Source organism: Chiloscyllium punctatum, chromosome 44 (assembly GCF_047496795.1).
Source record: "Chiloscyllium punctatum isolate Juve2018m chromosome 44, sChiPun1.3, whole genome shotgun sequence".
Taxonomy (NCBI): Eukaryota; Metazoa; Chordata; class Chondrichthyes; order Orectolobiformes; family Hemiscylliidae; genus Chiloscyllium; species Chiloscyllium punctatum.
Genome location: NC_092782.1, coordinates 11,071,369 through 11,089,313, shown reverse-complemented (window position 1 = coordinate 11,089,313; position 17,945 = coordinate 11,071,369). Strand labels below are relative to the sequence as shown.

General features: G+C 38.4%; 1 protein-coding gene across 13 annotated transcripts in view; it reads right to left on the bottom strand.

Moving 5' to 3' along the window:
• Positions 1 to 2,068: 2,068 nt before the first annotated feature.
• plekha5 (pleckstrin homology domain containing, family A member 5) overlaps positions 2,069 to 17,945 on the bottom strand; it is a 342,774-nt gene continuing 326,897 nt past the window's right edge. For 12 of the 13 annotated variants that reach the window (XM_072562215.1, XM_072562221.1, XM_072562216.1 and 9 more), the window contains 3 exons: positions 13,005 to 13,144; positions 7,384 to 7,478; positions 2,069 to 3,137 (listed from right to left, as the gene is read on the bottom strand). In XM_072562215.1, coding sequence (XP_072418316.1) covers positions 7,393 to 7,478; positions 13,005 to 13,144 — 226 coding nt within the window. In that variant the 3' untranslated portion in view covers positions 2,069 to 3,137; positions 7,384 to 7,392. The remainder of the gene's footprint in view (positions 3,138 to 7,383; positions 7,479 to 13,004; positions 13,145 to 17,945) is intronic. The other variant, XM_072562217.1, reaches the window with a different exon arrangement.

The following is a 17,945-nucleotide window of genomic DNA, read 5'->3' as shown; positions in this document are numbered from 1 at the left end:
CTGAAGAAGGGCTTATGCCCAGAACGTTGATTCTCCTGCTCCTTGGATGCGGCCTGACCGGCTGCGCTTTTGCAGCAACATATTTTTCACCCCCGAGTCTGTGGTTCAGATTTCCATAGTCTTTCCCCATTTAGAAAATAATCTGTCTCTGTTCTTCCTACCAAAGTGCATAACCTCACACTTAGTAACATTGTATTACAGCTGCCACTTCTATGCCACCGCCCCCCCCCCCCCCCCCTCCTAGTCTGTCCAAACCCTCTGCAGCCTCTCCATTTAGAGTCATAGAGATGTACAGCATGGAAACAGATCCTTCGATCCAACCTGTCCATGCCGACCAGATATCCCAACCCAATCTTGTCCCACCTGCCAGCACCCGGCCCATATTCCTCCAAACCCTTCCTATTCATATACCCATCCAAATGCCTCTTAAATGTTGCAATTGTACCAGCCTCCACCACATCCTCTGGCAGCTCATTCCATACACGTACCACCCTCTGCGTGAAAAAGTTGCCCCTTAGGTCTCTTTTATATCTTTTCCCTCTCACCGTATTTCTTCAACATTACCTGTCTCTCCACTTGTCTTTGTGCCATGTGCAAACTTAGCAACAATGCTCTCAGTTGCTACATCCAGATTGTAAACGTAGAACATGAATATTGTACTTTGAGTGTTGCAGTAAATGTCTTAAAATGTGACAACCACTAAATAAACAACCAACCAGAATGGAACAGTAGCATTATGTGAATGGAGAAATCTTTGTTGCTACTTTTTGAGAATCAGGAAGAAATTGTTAAGGTATTTGCACCAATAGATCAAGGTGCATAATTGGATCGAATGTAGCTTGTGGGAAGAATCAGCTTATTGGTTTTGTTAATTCCTTGGTTATGATGACAGCTCTGTAATTATTCTGACTGATCCTGTTTGTGTTTTACTTTCTCAGCAACTTTCAATTCCAGAAAAAAAATTTCCAGGTAAAACATTCAGTTCATAATGTAACAATGAAGGAGAAATTGATTTTAAACTTTACACAGACATTGTTTTAAGATCAGAAGTCCAGAGCAGACACAGAGATAAAAACTCTTGCTACACTGATCCATTTTCCACATTGGGGTTCCAATGGATTCTTCAGTGGAATAACTAATTTGTGTTAAATTATTAAAACATTTTGAGCTGTGAATCTATACCTAAGAGATAATGGGCTGACTTTTGCTCAAATAATTTTCAGAGGGGGAGAAAATTCTTAAGTCATTAGTTTAATATAGGAGACTGAATCTAAGTATTTGCATCCTTACTTTCTGTGCAGCCTGATTCCCATACTAATTTTATACTTTTTTTAAAAAATAGAATCCCTACAGTGTGGAAACAGGCAATTTGGTCCAACAAGTCCACACCAACCCCTCCCAAGAGTAACTCACCCAGATCCATTCCCCTCCCCTATTATCCTACATTTACCCCTGACTAATGCACCTAACCTACATATCCCTGGATACTATGGGCAATTTAGCACAGCCAATTCACCTAATCTGCACATCTTTAGATTGTGGGAGGAAACCTGACACATGACTGTTTAGATTTGTTGCTAATTAAGTACTCCCAACTCCATCTAAACCATAGAAATTTCAACTTAACAATCTGTTACAATATGGGGATTCAGATCACACGCTGAATAGGATATCTAATTTAACCCTTCTGTTGTGGCCAGCAGAGGAGAATAGGCATTTATTTAAGGTTCCAAGAACAATGTAAATATCTAAAAGGCTGTCCTTGAGTGGATAGCACGAATGTCTTTACCAAAGACATTTATGATATGAAATACATCCCATCTACCATAATAATTGTGTACATCAACTTCTCAAACTTAGCAAAAGTAGTTTAAAATAATTTACACAGACCCATTCAGAGAAACAATCTTGAACGTTTACTGAACGTGCTTAAACATTGGACCCTTGAGTTGAAATTTAAAATTAAAACAGACACTTTCTAAAAGATGTGTCTTGATCAAATGAGAATATTACAGGTAAAAAAAAATGAAATTTGTAAATAAATTAGTAATCAACATTATTTAGGGTTTAAGATTTAATGAAAAACTTTCAATATTTGTGAATAGTCAAAAATCAAGTTTGATACATTAACATTACAATGCAAGTATGTATTTCTTCAGATAATTTTTCTTATTGGCATGAATCAGCAATAAATGCATATTAAAATACCACCACCAAATTTAACATTACCATTTATTATAACATGATATAAAACAATGTGATATGAACATTGCATATTAACACTTGTAAGTAGCATTTTATTATAGGCTCTGCTCATTGTAAGCTATGTACACAATGAACATAATTACACTCTTTTGTACATACAATGAGATACTGAATATAAAGCCCTCTACATATTGCTTTGCATTTGAGCTGTACTGAAGTTAGAGCGTATTGCCCTATAAAGCTTGTATGAAAAGTTCACTCAAGGCAGAGAACATAAGGAAACTATGAAAAGTGTGACATTTTTACATTTGTTCAGAGTAGTTTGGCAGTAACTGCAGACAATACAACACTAAGTATATATAGCTCCAGCAGATGGTATTACCAAGGAACAGCATTAACCTGTACCAGTACAATGGCACTGCAATCATTGAAAGTGGTAAGAAAACAAATGTGAAACCATTTCCTATTGTATACATCAAACATTGGTGAACTATTTCATATAGGTAATGGCCACAGTTACTTAAAGTCAGGCATTATACATACTATGTAATTCAAAATGAAAACTAAGTTCTGATACATTAACTGAAATGAGACCCAATCACCCTATGTGCTCACATATTGTGGTCTTCACACACTGGCAAATTTAAAAAGACCAAGTTAAAAAATCTGCCATGGAGCAATCAGTGCTCCTGAAGTAAGTAATATATCGGCATTAAATCCAACAAAAATGTATTTCCTATAAGGAGTGTTTAATATTGAATCAAGTGTTGCTTCCAGCACTTGCTTGAATTCTTGTGCTCTGGTGTACTCCAGTTCCATATACAGATGTCAAGTTTTGACCACCGTCCTGGTGTCCTTCCAAATACAGTCAAACTCCTTCGAGCCTCAGCCTTGTGTAGATGTGTATGATTTGCCTGTGGCTACATTCTGAGCTGCAGTGTCAAAAATAAATTTCTTTTAATCTTTTTAGTGAAAACTTTAGTTCAACATATCTCAAAAAGTCATCTTAAATGTATGCAATTAGTAGTTCTAGTCAAATTCAAAAAGACTTTTCAGGTCATAATCACTATAGAAGATCCAAGTAATGTTTGTCTGAGCTAAAGTAGCTTTAATTTGTTACTCCTCTTAAGTGTTTTAAAAATCTGTTTTGTGACTTGCACTTTTCAACGGGGCAGGATCCCAAGCACCTCGTGCAAGCAGTAAAGTAAAACCTAAACCGAAATATATTGTGGTGTTGAAATATTCTCATCATTTTAATTTAATCATTACCTTTGTCACATGATAATCCTTGAAATAATTTTAAAGGGAGTAAAGACTGTATAACAGTGTCAAATAAGTGAGAACATTACTCCACTATCCTGAACTTGACCATAGCTAAAAGCAACAGGAAGGTGATTTCCCCTTTGAGACTGGTATAGTGTCACAGCATGAACTCCTGCCGGAAACTTCCCACAATGTGGCTTGCCTAAGATGGGTAATAAGGTTGGGCATGTCCAAGGTTTGAGCTTCAGTGTTTCAAGTTCAGCCACATTGTTTATTACACCTGGGAAGCGGAGCTTTTACTTCCCATATGGTTATTTCACTGAGTTCTCAAAAGGGTAAAAAGCATTTAGTTCTCTGAGAGAGATCCTTTACTGTGAGAATTCTTCACAAAAGAGATCAGAGAACAATATTCACTTTGTCTCATCCAGTACTTTAACAAAAACACCTTAGTTGTGCCTTTCAAGCTGTCAGCACCTATAAGCCTTAACAACACTTCGATCCCAAACTCCTCTGGGATCTTCCTTTACTTTCCAAATCCCTCCACCTCCTCTCATTGCATTTTCGTTATCCCTTGACCTCTCATTCTCTCTCTCTGATCGTCAGCTATCAGACGTCAAAATCATTCCCTATGCCCTCAACTGAATTAATTTTGAACTGAATACAAAGCAGAATCCTTCTTTCATTTTCATTGCTACTGTTTTGGCCAGGACTCTATTCCCACTACAGAAAATCTTTTATCTTTATGTTTAAAATTCTCACTCATCCAAGACACCCTCCTTCTGGTCTCTTACTCTAGATATTTTCTTGAAAAACAGCTAGAGTAATATCAACTGCCTCTGTTTCTCTACTCCAGGCAATGACCATCTGCAACAGGACCATCTCCCCTCAACATGTAATCATTAAGTCAGAGTCCTATACCTTAAAGATGGCGAATTACCATTGACCAGAAATGTAAATGAACAAGCCATATAAATATTGTGGCTAAAAGAACAGAAGAAAAGCTGGAAAGTTTGATTCCCTGAAGCCTGTCCGCTATTTAGAAGGCAGGAACATGATTGAAAATTGTCAGATCGTCAAGAATCTCAACATTATCCAGTACAAAGCAGCCTACTTGGCTGGCAAACCATCTACCACCTTAACCAATCTCTCTCTACACAATGAGTACCGCCTGCAAGATGCACTGTCGCAATTTGCTGAGGATCCTTCACCAGAACCATCTAAACCCATGACCATTCCCACCTAAGACAAGGGAAGATTTTTTAAAAAGCATCCTTGGCAGAAATAGCATTTGTTACCAATCCAGAATTTTGCACGAACTGAGTGACGTGCCAGATCATTTCACAAGACATAGAGCTGTGGGTCTGCAGTTACATGTAGGCCAGCTCCACAGTTCCCGCCATCCCCCCTCCAACCAGCCCTCAACCATCTTCTTCAGGATCTTGGCCCTAACCATCATCTTTTCATAGATGTCCATCTCTTTTTACCTCCATCCCCACTGATTCAGCTTCAGAACCTTCTGTCTCTTCCGCGGAGCTCCAACCAGTTTCCATCCACAAATACCCTCCTCAATCTGTGAAATGTTTTTACAAGCAGTGGCTGCCTTTGGACTTCGCTTACTTTCTCCAAAGAAAATACACTTTGGTAATTTATATAAGTTCCAGTCGTGCCTTTCTTTTTGTAATATGTGTGGGGTACTCTTGCTTCCACTGATGACACCGACCACACTGACCTATTCCCCTACACCTAACATTACGGGCAACTTAGCATGGCCAATTGACCTAACCTGCACATCTTTGGATTATGGGAGGAAACCGGAGCACCCGGAGGAAACCCATGCAGACATGGGAAGAATGTGCAAACTCCACACACACACACACAGAGATGCCCAAGGTGGGAATTGAACCTGGGTCCCTTGTTCTGTGAGGCAGCAGTGCTAACCACTGAGCCACCGTGCCCAATGATTGTATCAGTACTGTTTCCTGTTTTCAGCTCCATCTGAAAAATTATAGCAATTCCCAACTTGGCTTCCAATTTCCATCCTTTCCTTGTCTTCACATGGCCTATTACTGACTCTTTCCATCCTTTTCCCAACTTTTCAATCTCCATTTCTGGGAAATGGTAGTCACTAATGTCTACCATAAGCTCAATAATTTCCACAGCCAGCTTGCTTACACTTCCTTTCACCCCGTTTCCTGTGAATTCTATGCCATTTTCTTAGTTCCTCCATTTAATTTGTTCTTATAATGCCACCTTCCAAATAAGTGGTTCCAATTGAACTTCTTTCTCCTCAATTGGTGTTCTCCTTCAGCATTGTCATCAATGCCAGAACATGTCCACCCAATTTCATGCACTTCTGTTCTAACTCCTTCCATTCTGCACATAGCCTGTGTCCTCACCTTGCTCCACACCAACATTCAATAGATTACCCTCAGCCATTTTCACTACCTTGAAAGTGATGCCATCAAGAAAAACATCTGTCTTTCCTTGTAAATAATCCAAAAGGCTACATGATTCACTGTGAAATCTTTGGCTATGCTGCCATCACCTCAACAAACACTTGCCTTCCCATACAAGCACAGAAAATGCAACACCCTGCCCTGTCACTCCAACAGCAATTTATTCATATTGCTGTCATTTTGAGTATTTTCTTCTTCTGATGTGGTCGTCTTTAATAACAGATTGGGTGATTGTTTTGCTGAATATTGCCATCCAAGTTTACTTGCCATTTTAATTCCACTCTGACCTTGATGTTCTTAGACGACTTTGACAATAGTCTAAGTCAACTTACATTGAACTTCATTAGTTTGAGGAACAATGGTTTAATTTTCAATTTCAAAGTCATCACTGACGTTGGATTCAGAATTGAATTCAATAATTTTGGATCACAATTACTGATTCCATTTTTACAAACATCAGATGTCAGTAATGATTCTGCTGTTTGTAGTTGCTGCTGCTACAGATTCATTGTTTATTTCTTTCTTCATTACATTACCATTCTGTTCTAAATCTGACATTCATTTTGCCACTGAATATACATCTCCTCTACCCTACTCATTGACAGAATAGGGGCATCACTGGCTCGGGTAGCCCATCCCTAATTTCCATCGAACTGAATGTTTTCTGAGGCCATTTCAGAAGAAGGTAAAACCACATCACTGTGGGTCTGGAGTCAAATGTAGTCCAAAGTAGGTTAGGAAAGCAGATTTATCTTCCGAAAAGACAATAATGGGAGTTTACAGCAATCGACAGTAGTTACATGTCTTTTTAACTTCCAGATTTTTAACAATGAGTTCAAATTTCATCATCTATCATGGTGGGACATGAACTCATGCCCTGGGAACATTAATATAAATTGCAGGAGAAACTCAGGAGGTCTGGCAACATTTGTGTAGAGAAAGTGTGAACATTTCGGGTCCAGTAACACTTCTTCACAAGCTCTGTGTTGTTTGTTTCAGATTACCAGCCTCGCAGTATTTTGCTTTCACCTCAAAGGAAATTTCAACTTTATTTTACTCTGTGCACTGTGCCAGACAAACTCACATTGTGGAGAACCTTGAAAAAATAAAGAGTAATAAAAAATATAAATCAACTTTTCCTGAGCTACTGTCAAAAGACATTTTTCTTAGGCTGATAGACAAATAGATTGTTATGGATTAGAAAGAATGCACGATTCAATCCTTTACAGTTGGACAAATAATTAGATGTGATTCATGCTAGTGAGATTGTCAATCTTCCAGACATGTATCTTGACAGAAGGGACAAAAGAACAAAATGCTTAATGAGAACTTCCACTGAAAATTTAGCAGGACAACATTAAGGCAACAAATTATCAGTTAAAAGAAAATATTGCCTGCACATAGTTGACTGAAAAGAAATAGTAAGTTGACAAAAATGATTGTAATAAATTAAGCTTACTTTTTTATATCAGACACACATAAAGTGAGATCCTTCTGTGAGCTGTGGGTGCGATGGGGATGTTGGGGATTGATGTGGAGAAGACAGACTTTGTTCTGCAAAGAATGGTGAATGTAGGGAAACAAATAAGTACAATAAAAAAAACCTGACAACCACAAGGACAACTAATGCTACATCGTTTAGACAACACAACCTGAATGTCAAATAAATAAGTAGTTGATATAATTTTTAAATGAAAGTCGCATTCAGACACAAGGCTTGAAAATGCAAAATTCACAATTGGGTACAATACAGACGTTCAATAAACTATAAGGCTATAACTGAACAAATTAAGATACAAAATATTTTAACATGCAATTTTACTGTATATGGACAAAAGAAAACACTCTAGTTTCCGTAAGCAAATTACTTGTAACTCAAGTGGTAAAAGTCAAGGAACAACCAAGAACTCAAAGAACGTGGACAACCATGAGCATAATGGAAAGCTAGAAGACAGACATTTGAAAATGTAGTACTAGTACAAACATGCTTCAGTGCTGTAATTTAGCTCGAGTGCGGTCATGTTTGTTTTGAATCTCAATATCAGCTCTTTTACAAAGGCATTTCTTTCCTCTCCAAGAGGGCAAAGAAATTGCATTAGGAAATTGAAAACAGTTAACAATGAGATGAGATATTGTAACATTAATTTAATGAGGAAACAAATTTGAGAGATTATTAACAATAAAAGAGGTAGCAAAAATATTGTAGCCAGCTACAGAAAGCTTAATTTTTAAAACATGTAATACTTCTTTTGAATGAGTCTTTTGCACACCAAGGTTTCAAATTTATTCGGCATCTAATATAAACTATTTCTATAACATATCCATCAAATGTAAAGTAAGGTTTCTAATGTCAGTATATTAACAAAGAGAAATATCTAGAGTTGTCAGCTCTGGGAGACATCAATGGATAGGTTGTCAACACAAAGCTGGCATTGAAACAGGAGTGAGTTGAGGGTAAGCAAAGATTTAGTTCCTTATTAATTCAAACAAAAGTCCCTGCCCTACCCAGCACCCTCCACACCCAGTTAAGAATCTTAGAGGGCGTTTATATAAAAACAACTTTTTTTTATTCAACTGGAAAGACCTCTGCTTGGTTTCAAATTTAAGTGATACAATGCTCTTAAAATATTCTCACTCACACTTAGACCTACTCTGCTACAGATAGGGCCCAGAGTACTCTAAGGATAGTGGTGAAAAGCTGGTTCACAGGACCATGGCAATAGAATATCGGTTTTCCTGATTTTTCAATATTGCAGAATACTAAATAATAAAGAACATATTACTCCAGCTCCACTTGCTTGCACAGGTACATTGGAACACTTGAATCAGTCACAGAATGGGGCATGGAAGCTGTACCAAATCAACAGGAGGATCCTAGACCAGTACTCCACCTTAACCTGATACAAAGTTAAAGATTCTCTCTCCAATTGTGCCTCTCTTCCCAAATGATAGTCAGTTAAACTACTAATTCCATTGCAGTCAAGAGTGTGGTGCTGGAAAAGCACAGCCAGTCAGGCAGCATCCAAGGAACAGGAGTGTCGATGTTTTGGGTAAAAGCCCTTCATCAGGAATCCTGAAGGGCTTTTGCCCAAAATGTCGACTCTCCTGCTCCTTGGATGCTGCCTGACCAGCTGTGCTTTTCCAGCAATGCACTCTCGACTCTAATCTTCAGTCCTCAGTTTTGACTAATTCCACTGCAGCCCACCAAAATCCCAGGCAATTAAAGTCCTACTGGCATTATTCTTAGGGTGAAGTTTGAATTTGATTGGGTGTCACTGCACTGTCTAGTCTGTCTCAAAATCTCCCAAATACTTTGGTCACTGGTAGATTGCTGCAAATTTCAGAACATCTCCAGACATTGGGGAGCATTTATAACCATTGAGATGTCAACCTTAGCAAAACAGTGTAAATTGTGCCATAATGGAACATTGTTGGATAAACTGGAACACAATCATACCTACTGAAAAAGAATAGGATGGTGGGAGGGGATGGAAGGGCAGAACATCAGATCATCAGCAAATCCCTTCAGCTCCTCACTCACATCTGATTCGGTGCCACCAACCCTGCTCCCTTCCCCTCTCTTTATATTGACAAAATATCTATCATATCCATTTTCTAGTTGCCTTTGTCATCTCACCAATGTTTCCTTATACAAGGTAATCCCTAGAGTTATAGTATGAATGGTAATGTTCCATTATTGTAACTGGTACCACTTATAAAAAAAAACTTCTTACTCAGTTTCGGGGACAGAAATAGCTCTCCAAATTGCAACAGCTTGCTTCCCTTGTCAGATGGTCAGAAACATAACATGCTGATTGGTAATTGTCAACAGTAAATAGCTTAAAAAATGAACCAGAGACCCAGGAAGTGAGAGACAAGATGGGGAAAGGTAAAATATTTAAGGATTTGATCTGAGATTGGGAAGCTGATTAGAAAATACTCAAAAGCAAAGCCGTAGCAGCGACTATCACACAGTAATAAATAAGTCTAACCCATACAACTGCCCTATCCCTGTAAAGGCAATACCAGTTAAAAAGTAATTCTGCAGAAGTATTCAGGCAAAACTGAAGTGAGTCAGCCAGATTGATTCATGCATGCCAATTATATGTTGAGTCCTGGTCAGCTAATTCCTTGTATTCTCAGTTAGAAAATGGCAATACAGAAAACCATAATGAGGGAAAAGCTTTGAAAAAAAACTGTGGTGATTTAGTAGCCAGTCAGAAGATCTCTGAATTCAATCAGCAAACTAAATTAAAAAAAAAGCTAAAACGTATATCACTTCAGGATGTCCCAAAAGCTTCAAAGCTAATCAGATACTTTTGAAGTGTAGTTGCTGTTATATTACAGAGAAATGAAACAGCCAATTTGTGCACAGCAAGGCCCTACACAATTAATGCCCTCAAGTTTTCTGCCCAATGAACTCGATAAAGCTTTCACTTTATTTATTTAAAACCAGATGTTCAAAGGCCATATACGTACCTAAGTAGCAGACTAACAACCAAGATAATGGCTGCCATATTTATGATTGATTCTCAATGGTTGCTTTCAAAAAGCCCATTGTGTCTTTCCCTTCTGTTCACACAAGTGCCTCCTCCCACCACATTACTATGTGGCATTATGAGAGCTGTCACTCAAAGCACCAGGTGGGATGTAGATCATTGCAATTGCATTAGGTTCAGCAACAACATTTCTAAGACCCATGGATTAGAAAGAACATCAAAAAGGAGCATAACAGTATGAACAATCTTCTGAAAGAGCAAGGGCATTTTTTTCAAAGCAAGAAATGAAACAATACTTTCAACTGCTATTCAAGTGGTTTCACTTTATTAAACATCTCTATGAAGTGAGGCAGAAAATAGTTAAAATGCATTGTCATATGCATATTTGGACTAAATATCAGCTCCGATCAACAGAGCTGCATTGAAAATGGGAAGTATCCAATAGCAGGACACAATTTTTGTGTAAACATCATAATAATAACTGGATGATAATCTAAATCAACAGTTTGGCTTTCAAGACTTCCACAATATATAAATGTTTCCACAATATATAGAAGTGTTTGGATTGTACGGAGGTCTGATAGCCAAATTGGATTTTCTGTAGTCCATTTTACGTGGAAGCAATGTTGATTAATGGTGATTTGACTTGTGGACAAAGATGTCTAAATGCTGGGAAAGACTGCCTGGGTGAACAAATGTGCTACACAAAATTTTACTGGTGGAATTTTGTTCAAACAGGTTGAAATGATGTTTTAAAAGGTAAGCAACTGATTGGAATATTAGCCTAACAAAGATGTTTAAGGAGTGTGGAAGACAAAGTGCAAATACCGCTTCAAAATGCTACTTAAGGTAAAATTGAATAGATGGACAGCATTCTGACTTTCATAAATTGGGCAGAGAATACAAGACCAAAAATCCGATGATAAGTTAGTATAAGACAGAAGTTAGATCATGGTCAGAATGTACTGTGTGCAGCTTTGGCTGACCAATTATTGCAGAGGACATTAAAGTGGCAACAAGTATAACCAGTGCAGATTCATCTGAATGATACCAGGGATGAGAAACTGTAGCTATGAAAACAGACTCAATGCCCTTGGATTACACCCAATAAGAAAAGAAGCCAAAGTGGATTTTAATAGAGAGTTAAAACATTTTTAGAAATGTATTTGCTGAGTTACAAGAAAGCATTATTTTAATGGAGAGTCAGTCATCTACACAAAATTTGCACTATGTCGGTATTCAATATAATCTTTGAAACAATTTGCTGAACTATTTTCTGAAAGTAGAAAACATCTCAGCTAAAAATGTAAATGAAACGGATTAGGATTATTGCTTGCTGGATTAATTTCCTTTGGAGTTTGAGAGAAATTTCTTAAATTTTTCCCTTAATTAGCCTCATGGGTTTTCTCTTGGATAGTGGGAGGAAAGTGAGTCGATGTTAAATGTGGCCATACTGGGTGATCTGGCTGGCATACCCTTTTTATATATTTGTATATTGAGCATAGATGGGAAAATGACACCAGAGTATTCAATACATTTGAGAAGATAACGAAGTCCAAAGAAAACACAAGTGAGGAAAAGATAAAGAAAAAAAAGAATATGAAACAAGTAGGAAACTAAAACAGAAAATGATAAATAACTGGGTCCAAAATAAAAAAAACTTCAGTATGAAAGTGAAAGTGGTGCTTAGCAGAATGAAAGGATAATCACAGAATCTAGGATATGGTGAATTATATGGCTCCAAGATATGCTTGACCTTCATTTTTATTTTTCACAACGCAATGAACCCGTGTAACAGCAGTCTGACAGTGACAAAAAAGATTGCCTGCTTGAAGTCTTCAAGGAAACACTACGTTTTAGGAAAATCAATGTCACTGTCAAAAGAAAGTATGATTTCAGTGAATAACAATCTATTGAAGTTTGCCTTTTTGGCGAGAGAAACTTTTAATGGGAGTACAAGGAGAAGGGTGAGGACATGGGTATGAGTCCAAAGGAAAAAAACAGTATGAATTTGTGGACATAATAGCATTTTCTATTCGTGGATACATAACATAACCTGATGCTATTAGAGTGGAGTGAGAATACATTTCAACATGACATCAGTAATTGTTGAACAAAATATATAAAACAGAGAAATGAACTGATGTATAATTCATTGCTTTTACTGGTGGCATAATTCTCACAATAGCACCACAGACCTACATATATTTAGGTCATTCCGAATGCCATATATGCAAAAACCACAAAGCAACCAGATACAGAGACCTGCTATTCTAGTGCAGTAAAAGTGTCACGTATGAACTTCATTTCAATATAAACTTCATTTCAATATAAACTCAAGCACTGAACACCATAAAATAATCTAAAGAACGGTAAATTAAAACATAGCTGTTGTTCAGTAAAAGTCTTGATTTGGTACTTTCTGTTTATCATCACTCTTGAACGCTGAATGCAATGAAACCAGAAAATTCTTTGGAACAGTGCTGTCAACTCTGAAAAGATTTAAACTTAGTATTTTTGTTTCACCATACATTGATGTAACATTATATCTTCATTGGCTCAAAATGTAAGTTCAACCTGCCTGCTACAAGTTTGCTGCTTCTTGGTGCATCTGCAGCTAGTTCACTGGAGATATTAATCATCTTCACTCCTTCCTGAGCATTTTCCTCATCAGCCCTGATATCGGTTTTGCGGTTAACGGTGGGGGCCACAGTTAACACACTAAAAGCAACAAAAACTAGTTAGGAGAAAACATCATTGCAGTTCAAAGAAATTAATAAAGAAGATTTTTGCCGACTTGAGGATTTGCATTTAAGTACTCAAAGTATGAATGACTGACAAAGCAACTTGTCAGTTATTAACCACAACATTGTAACAGTTTTGCGAATTTATGATAAGCTTCTGAACTAAAGAGAAACTCATTTTATTTTATAATTAAAGCAGTAAATTCAAAGTCAAGGATATTTATAAAGGGTTTTCAACAATGAAAACATCCATCATACTCAACAGTAAGAATGAAATACACGGTCAAAAACCATTTACAGAAGAGGAACACTAGGATATCAAGTTCAGCACATATCTGCATAAGAGTGTTAGTTAACTGGTAAGACAACATTTTATTCCCACTGCTCACTACTGTACATTCCATTCAATTTAAATTAGGCAGCACTCTGTGTGAAAAACTCAAAAGCTCTTTCTATTCCCAGCATAGCACAGGCAATTTTTAATGGAATAATTTATACATGAACAACATATCAGGCGTAAGTGGCCAAACCTATATATTTGGTGTCTTATGTTCTTTACAGGTGACTCTCTTGGTAGCATTTTTTTTAGTGTGGAAAGATTCACTGAATGCATTACAATTAAATCTGGCGCACAATTACGTTGAAAGAACTATATGTATCAGCCCATAATTTTTTATGCTGATCTTTTGAAAAAAAATTATTTACTCAGCTCCTTTTCCTTGCACTTTCACAACGCACAATGTCATTAGGGAAGGATGCTGCTTGACCTGCTGTGTTTTTCCAGCACAACTCTGGTTTCCAGCATCTGCAGTCCTCACTTTTGCCAAGGAGTTCCATTATTTTGACTCAGTGATACATTTCCAAGTCAGGATATTAAGTGTCTTGGAGGGGTACTTCCAAGTAGAGATTAACTATTGCATCTGCTGTGTTTGTCTTTCTAAATGGTAGTGGCCATGGATTTGGAAGCTAAGGACCCAAGGACCCTTTTGCAGGTGCATCCTTGTATATGATACAATGCTGCTTCTGAGCATCAGTGATGGACAGAGTGAATATTTGTGAATGTTGTGCCAATCATGGAGACAGCTCTGTTGTGATTGAAGTCACGCTTTTTGACTGTTGAATTGGATCTGCACTCATCTAAGCAAATGGAAAGTATTCCACGAAACTTTCAACTTGCGCCTTATAGATGATGGACAGGCTTTGGGAAGTCAGGTGGTGCATCTATTCACTGCAAGATTCCTAGTCTCTGACCTGCTCTTGTAGCCACAGTATTTATAGAGCTAGACGAGTTCAATTTCTGGTCAACGGCAAGCTTATGATGTTCATACAGGGCATTCAGTGACGGTAGTGCCACTGAACATGAAGAGGTGATGGTTAGTTTCTCTCTTGTTGGAGATGGTCATTGCTTGAAACATATTGCGTGAATGTTACTTGCCACGTGTCAGCCCAAACCGGGATACCGACCAGATCTTGTTACATTTGGACATGGAGTGCTTCAGTATTTGTGTTGTCATGATGCTGAACAATATGCAATTATCAGCAAACATCCTTTTCCTTAATGAACACTTCACTTCAATATTTACTACTGAGAGGGACCTTGTTGTTTGTGAGGACAGTATGAAACGCTCAGACAGGTTGATGTTAAGAAGGAAAATGTGCTGAAAATTTTGAAAAACATAGGATAGATATGTCCCCTGGGTTAGACATTACTACAGGAAGCGAGGGAAGAAATTCCTGTATCTTTTGCAATGATCTTTGTGTCCTCACTGTCCACTGGAGTAGTGCCACATGATCACAAGGTGGCAAATGTTATTCCATTGTTCAAGAAAGGAATAATCCTGAGAATTACAGATCAGTCAGACTTACATCTGTGGTGGGTAAATTATTGGAGAGGATTCTGAGAGATAGGATTTATGATTACTTGGAAAACCATAGTTTGATTAAAGGTAGTCAACATGGCTTTGTGAGGGGCAGGTCATGCCTCACAAGCCTTATTGAATTCTTTGAAGATGTAGCAAAAAACATTGATGAAGGTAGAGCAGTGGATGTGGTGTACATGGATTTTAGCAAGGCGTTTCATAAGGTTCACCATAGTAGACTCATTCAGAAAGTAAGGAGACATGGGATACAGGAAAATTTGACTACCTGGATTCAGAATTGGCTGGCCCATAGAAGACAGAGGGTGGCAGAAGATGTATTCAGCTGAAGCTCGGTGACCAGTGGTATTCCATAGGGACCTCTACTCTTTGTGATTTTTATAAATGACTTGGATGAGGAAGTGAAAGGGTGGGTCAGATTGCTGACAACAAAAAGGTTGGTAGAGTGGTGGACAGTATGGAGGGCTGTTGTAGGTGGCAATGGGACATTGACAGGATGCAGAACTGGGCTGATAAGTGGCAGATGGAGTTCAACCTGAAGGTTGAATTTGAATGCAGAATACTGGGTTAAAGGCAGGATTCTTGGCATTGTGAAGGAACAGAGGGATCTTCGGGTCCACATTCAAAGATCCCTCAAAGTTGGCACGAAGTTGATAGGGTTATTAAGAAGAGTGTGGTGTGTTGGCTTTCATTAGCAGGGGGATTGAGTTTAAGAGCCACGAGGATATGCTGCAGCTCTACAGAGCCCTGGTTAGGCCACACTTGGAATATTGTGTTCAGTTCTGGTTGCCTCATTATAGGAAGGATGTGGAAGCTTTAGAGATGGTGCAGAGGAGATTTACCAGGTTGCTGCCTGGACTGGAGGGCATGCCTTATGAAGAAAGGTTGAATGAGCAGAGGTTTTTCTTATTGGAGCGAAGAAGAGTGAGAGGTAACTTGACAGGTGTGTATAAGATGATGAGAGGTTAAGATAGATTGAATAGTCAGAGACTTTTTCCCAAGGCAAAAATGGCTATCACGAAGGGGCATAATTTTAAAGTGATTGGAAGAAGGCTTAAAAGAGATGTCAGAGGTCGGTTCTTTACACAGAGAGCTGTGGGCACGTGGAATGCACTGCCAGCAGTAGTGGTACAGTCAGATATATTATGGACATTTAAGCGACTCTTGGATAGGCACATGGATGAGAGAAGGGTATGTAGTTGAGCTTAGAGTAGGATAAAAGGTCGGCACAACATTGAGGGCCTGCCCTGTACTGTACTGTTCTATATTCTATTTGTATGCTGTATGGATGGTCACCGAAGAGGTAGTTAAAGAGCCATGGACATTAATGAGGAAACCCTGTTCTGAAACTGAGATGCAGACCTCCAAAAACTATAACCATCTTCCTTTATGCTAGATATAATTCCAATTAGTGGAGTTTTTACAATTCCCACTGACTCTTAGAGTTTTGTCATACTCACATTTTGCCACACTTAGTCAAACGTAATCTGGATGTCAAGGGCAGTCATTTTCACTTCACCTCTAGAACCCAGCTCTTTTGTTAACATTTGAACTGAGGCTGAACCAAAGTCCAATAAGGTCAGGTATTGAATGGCCCTAGTGGAATCTAAACTGAGCATCTATGGGCAGTTTATTGTGAAACAAATGTTGCTTGAAAGCACTGTTGATGACACTTTCCATTAACTTACTAATGAACGAGTGTGGTTTGAAGGGGCAGCAATTGGCCAGGCAGTATTTATCTTGTTTTTGTGTTGAGGACATCCCTGGGCCAAGTGTCACATTTTCGACTAGATGCTAGCATTTCAGCTGTACTACAAAGACTTGGCTAGGACACAAAATTCTGGAGCACACATTTCCAGCACTGTTGCCATTCTGTCTTAGACAGCCTTTGTAGGATCCAGTGACTCTGGCCATTTCTTTACATCATATGGCATGAATCAAATTGGCTGAAAGACTGTGATGCAGGGAACTATAAGGAAGGCCAGCATAATCTTCCACTTCGCACTTTGAGCTGAAGATTGTTGTAAATACTTCAGCCTTACCTTTTATAGTAAAGTGCAGGGTTCCCCCATCATTGAGAATGGGGTTTTTTGTAGTGCTCCCATTTCCAGTGAATTGTTTAATTATCTACCACCATTCACGATTGGAAGTGGCAGACTGCAGAGTTTAGATCTGATCTTTTGGTTGTGGAAATGTTTACTCTATTTTTCACTTGCTGCTTATCATTTTTGGCATACAACTAAGTCCTGTGTCATAGCTTCACCAGGTTAATAACTCTATTTTAGGTATGCCTGGTGCTGCTCCTGGCATGCCACCTGCAATCATCATTGATTCCCCTGGCTTGTTTGTTGATAGAGTGAGGAATATGTTGAGCCATGTGTTTGCAGATTGTATTTGAGTATGGTTCATTTGATAATTATCCACAGCACCTCAAATAAGCCCAGTTATGAATTAGAACACAGAAGATTACAGTGCAGGACAGGCCCTTTGGGCCTCAATATTATGCCAACCTGTGGAACTAATCTGAAGCCCATCTATCCTAAACAATTCCATTTTTATCCATATGTTTATCCAATGAGCATTTAAATGCCTTTAATGATGGCAAGTCTTCCACTGTTGCAGGTACTGCGTTCCACACCCCTACTACTGAGTAAAGAAATTACCTCTGAAATCTGTCTTATATCTATCATCCCTCAATTTAAAGTCATGTCCCCTCATGCTAGCCATCTCCATCTGAGGTAAAAGGCTCTCACTGTCCACGCTATCTAAACCTCTGATTATCTGATATGTCTCAATTAAGTCACCTCTCAACCTTCTTCTCTCTAACGAAAACAGCCTCAAGTCCCTCAGTCTTTCCACATTAGACCTTCCCTCCACACCAGACAACATTCTAGTAAATCC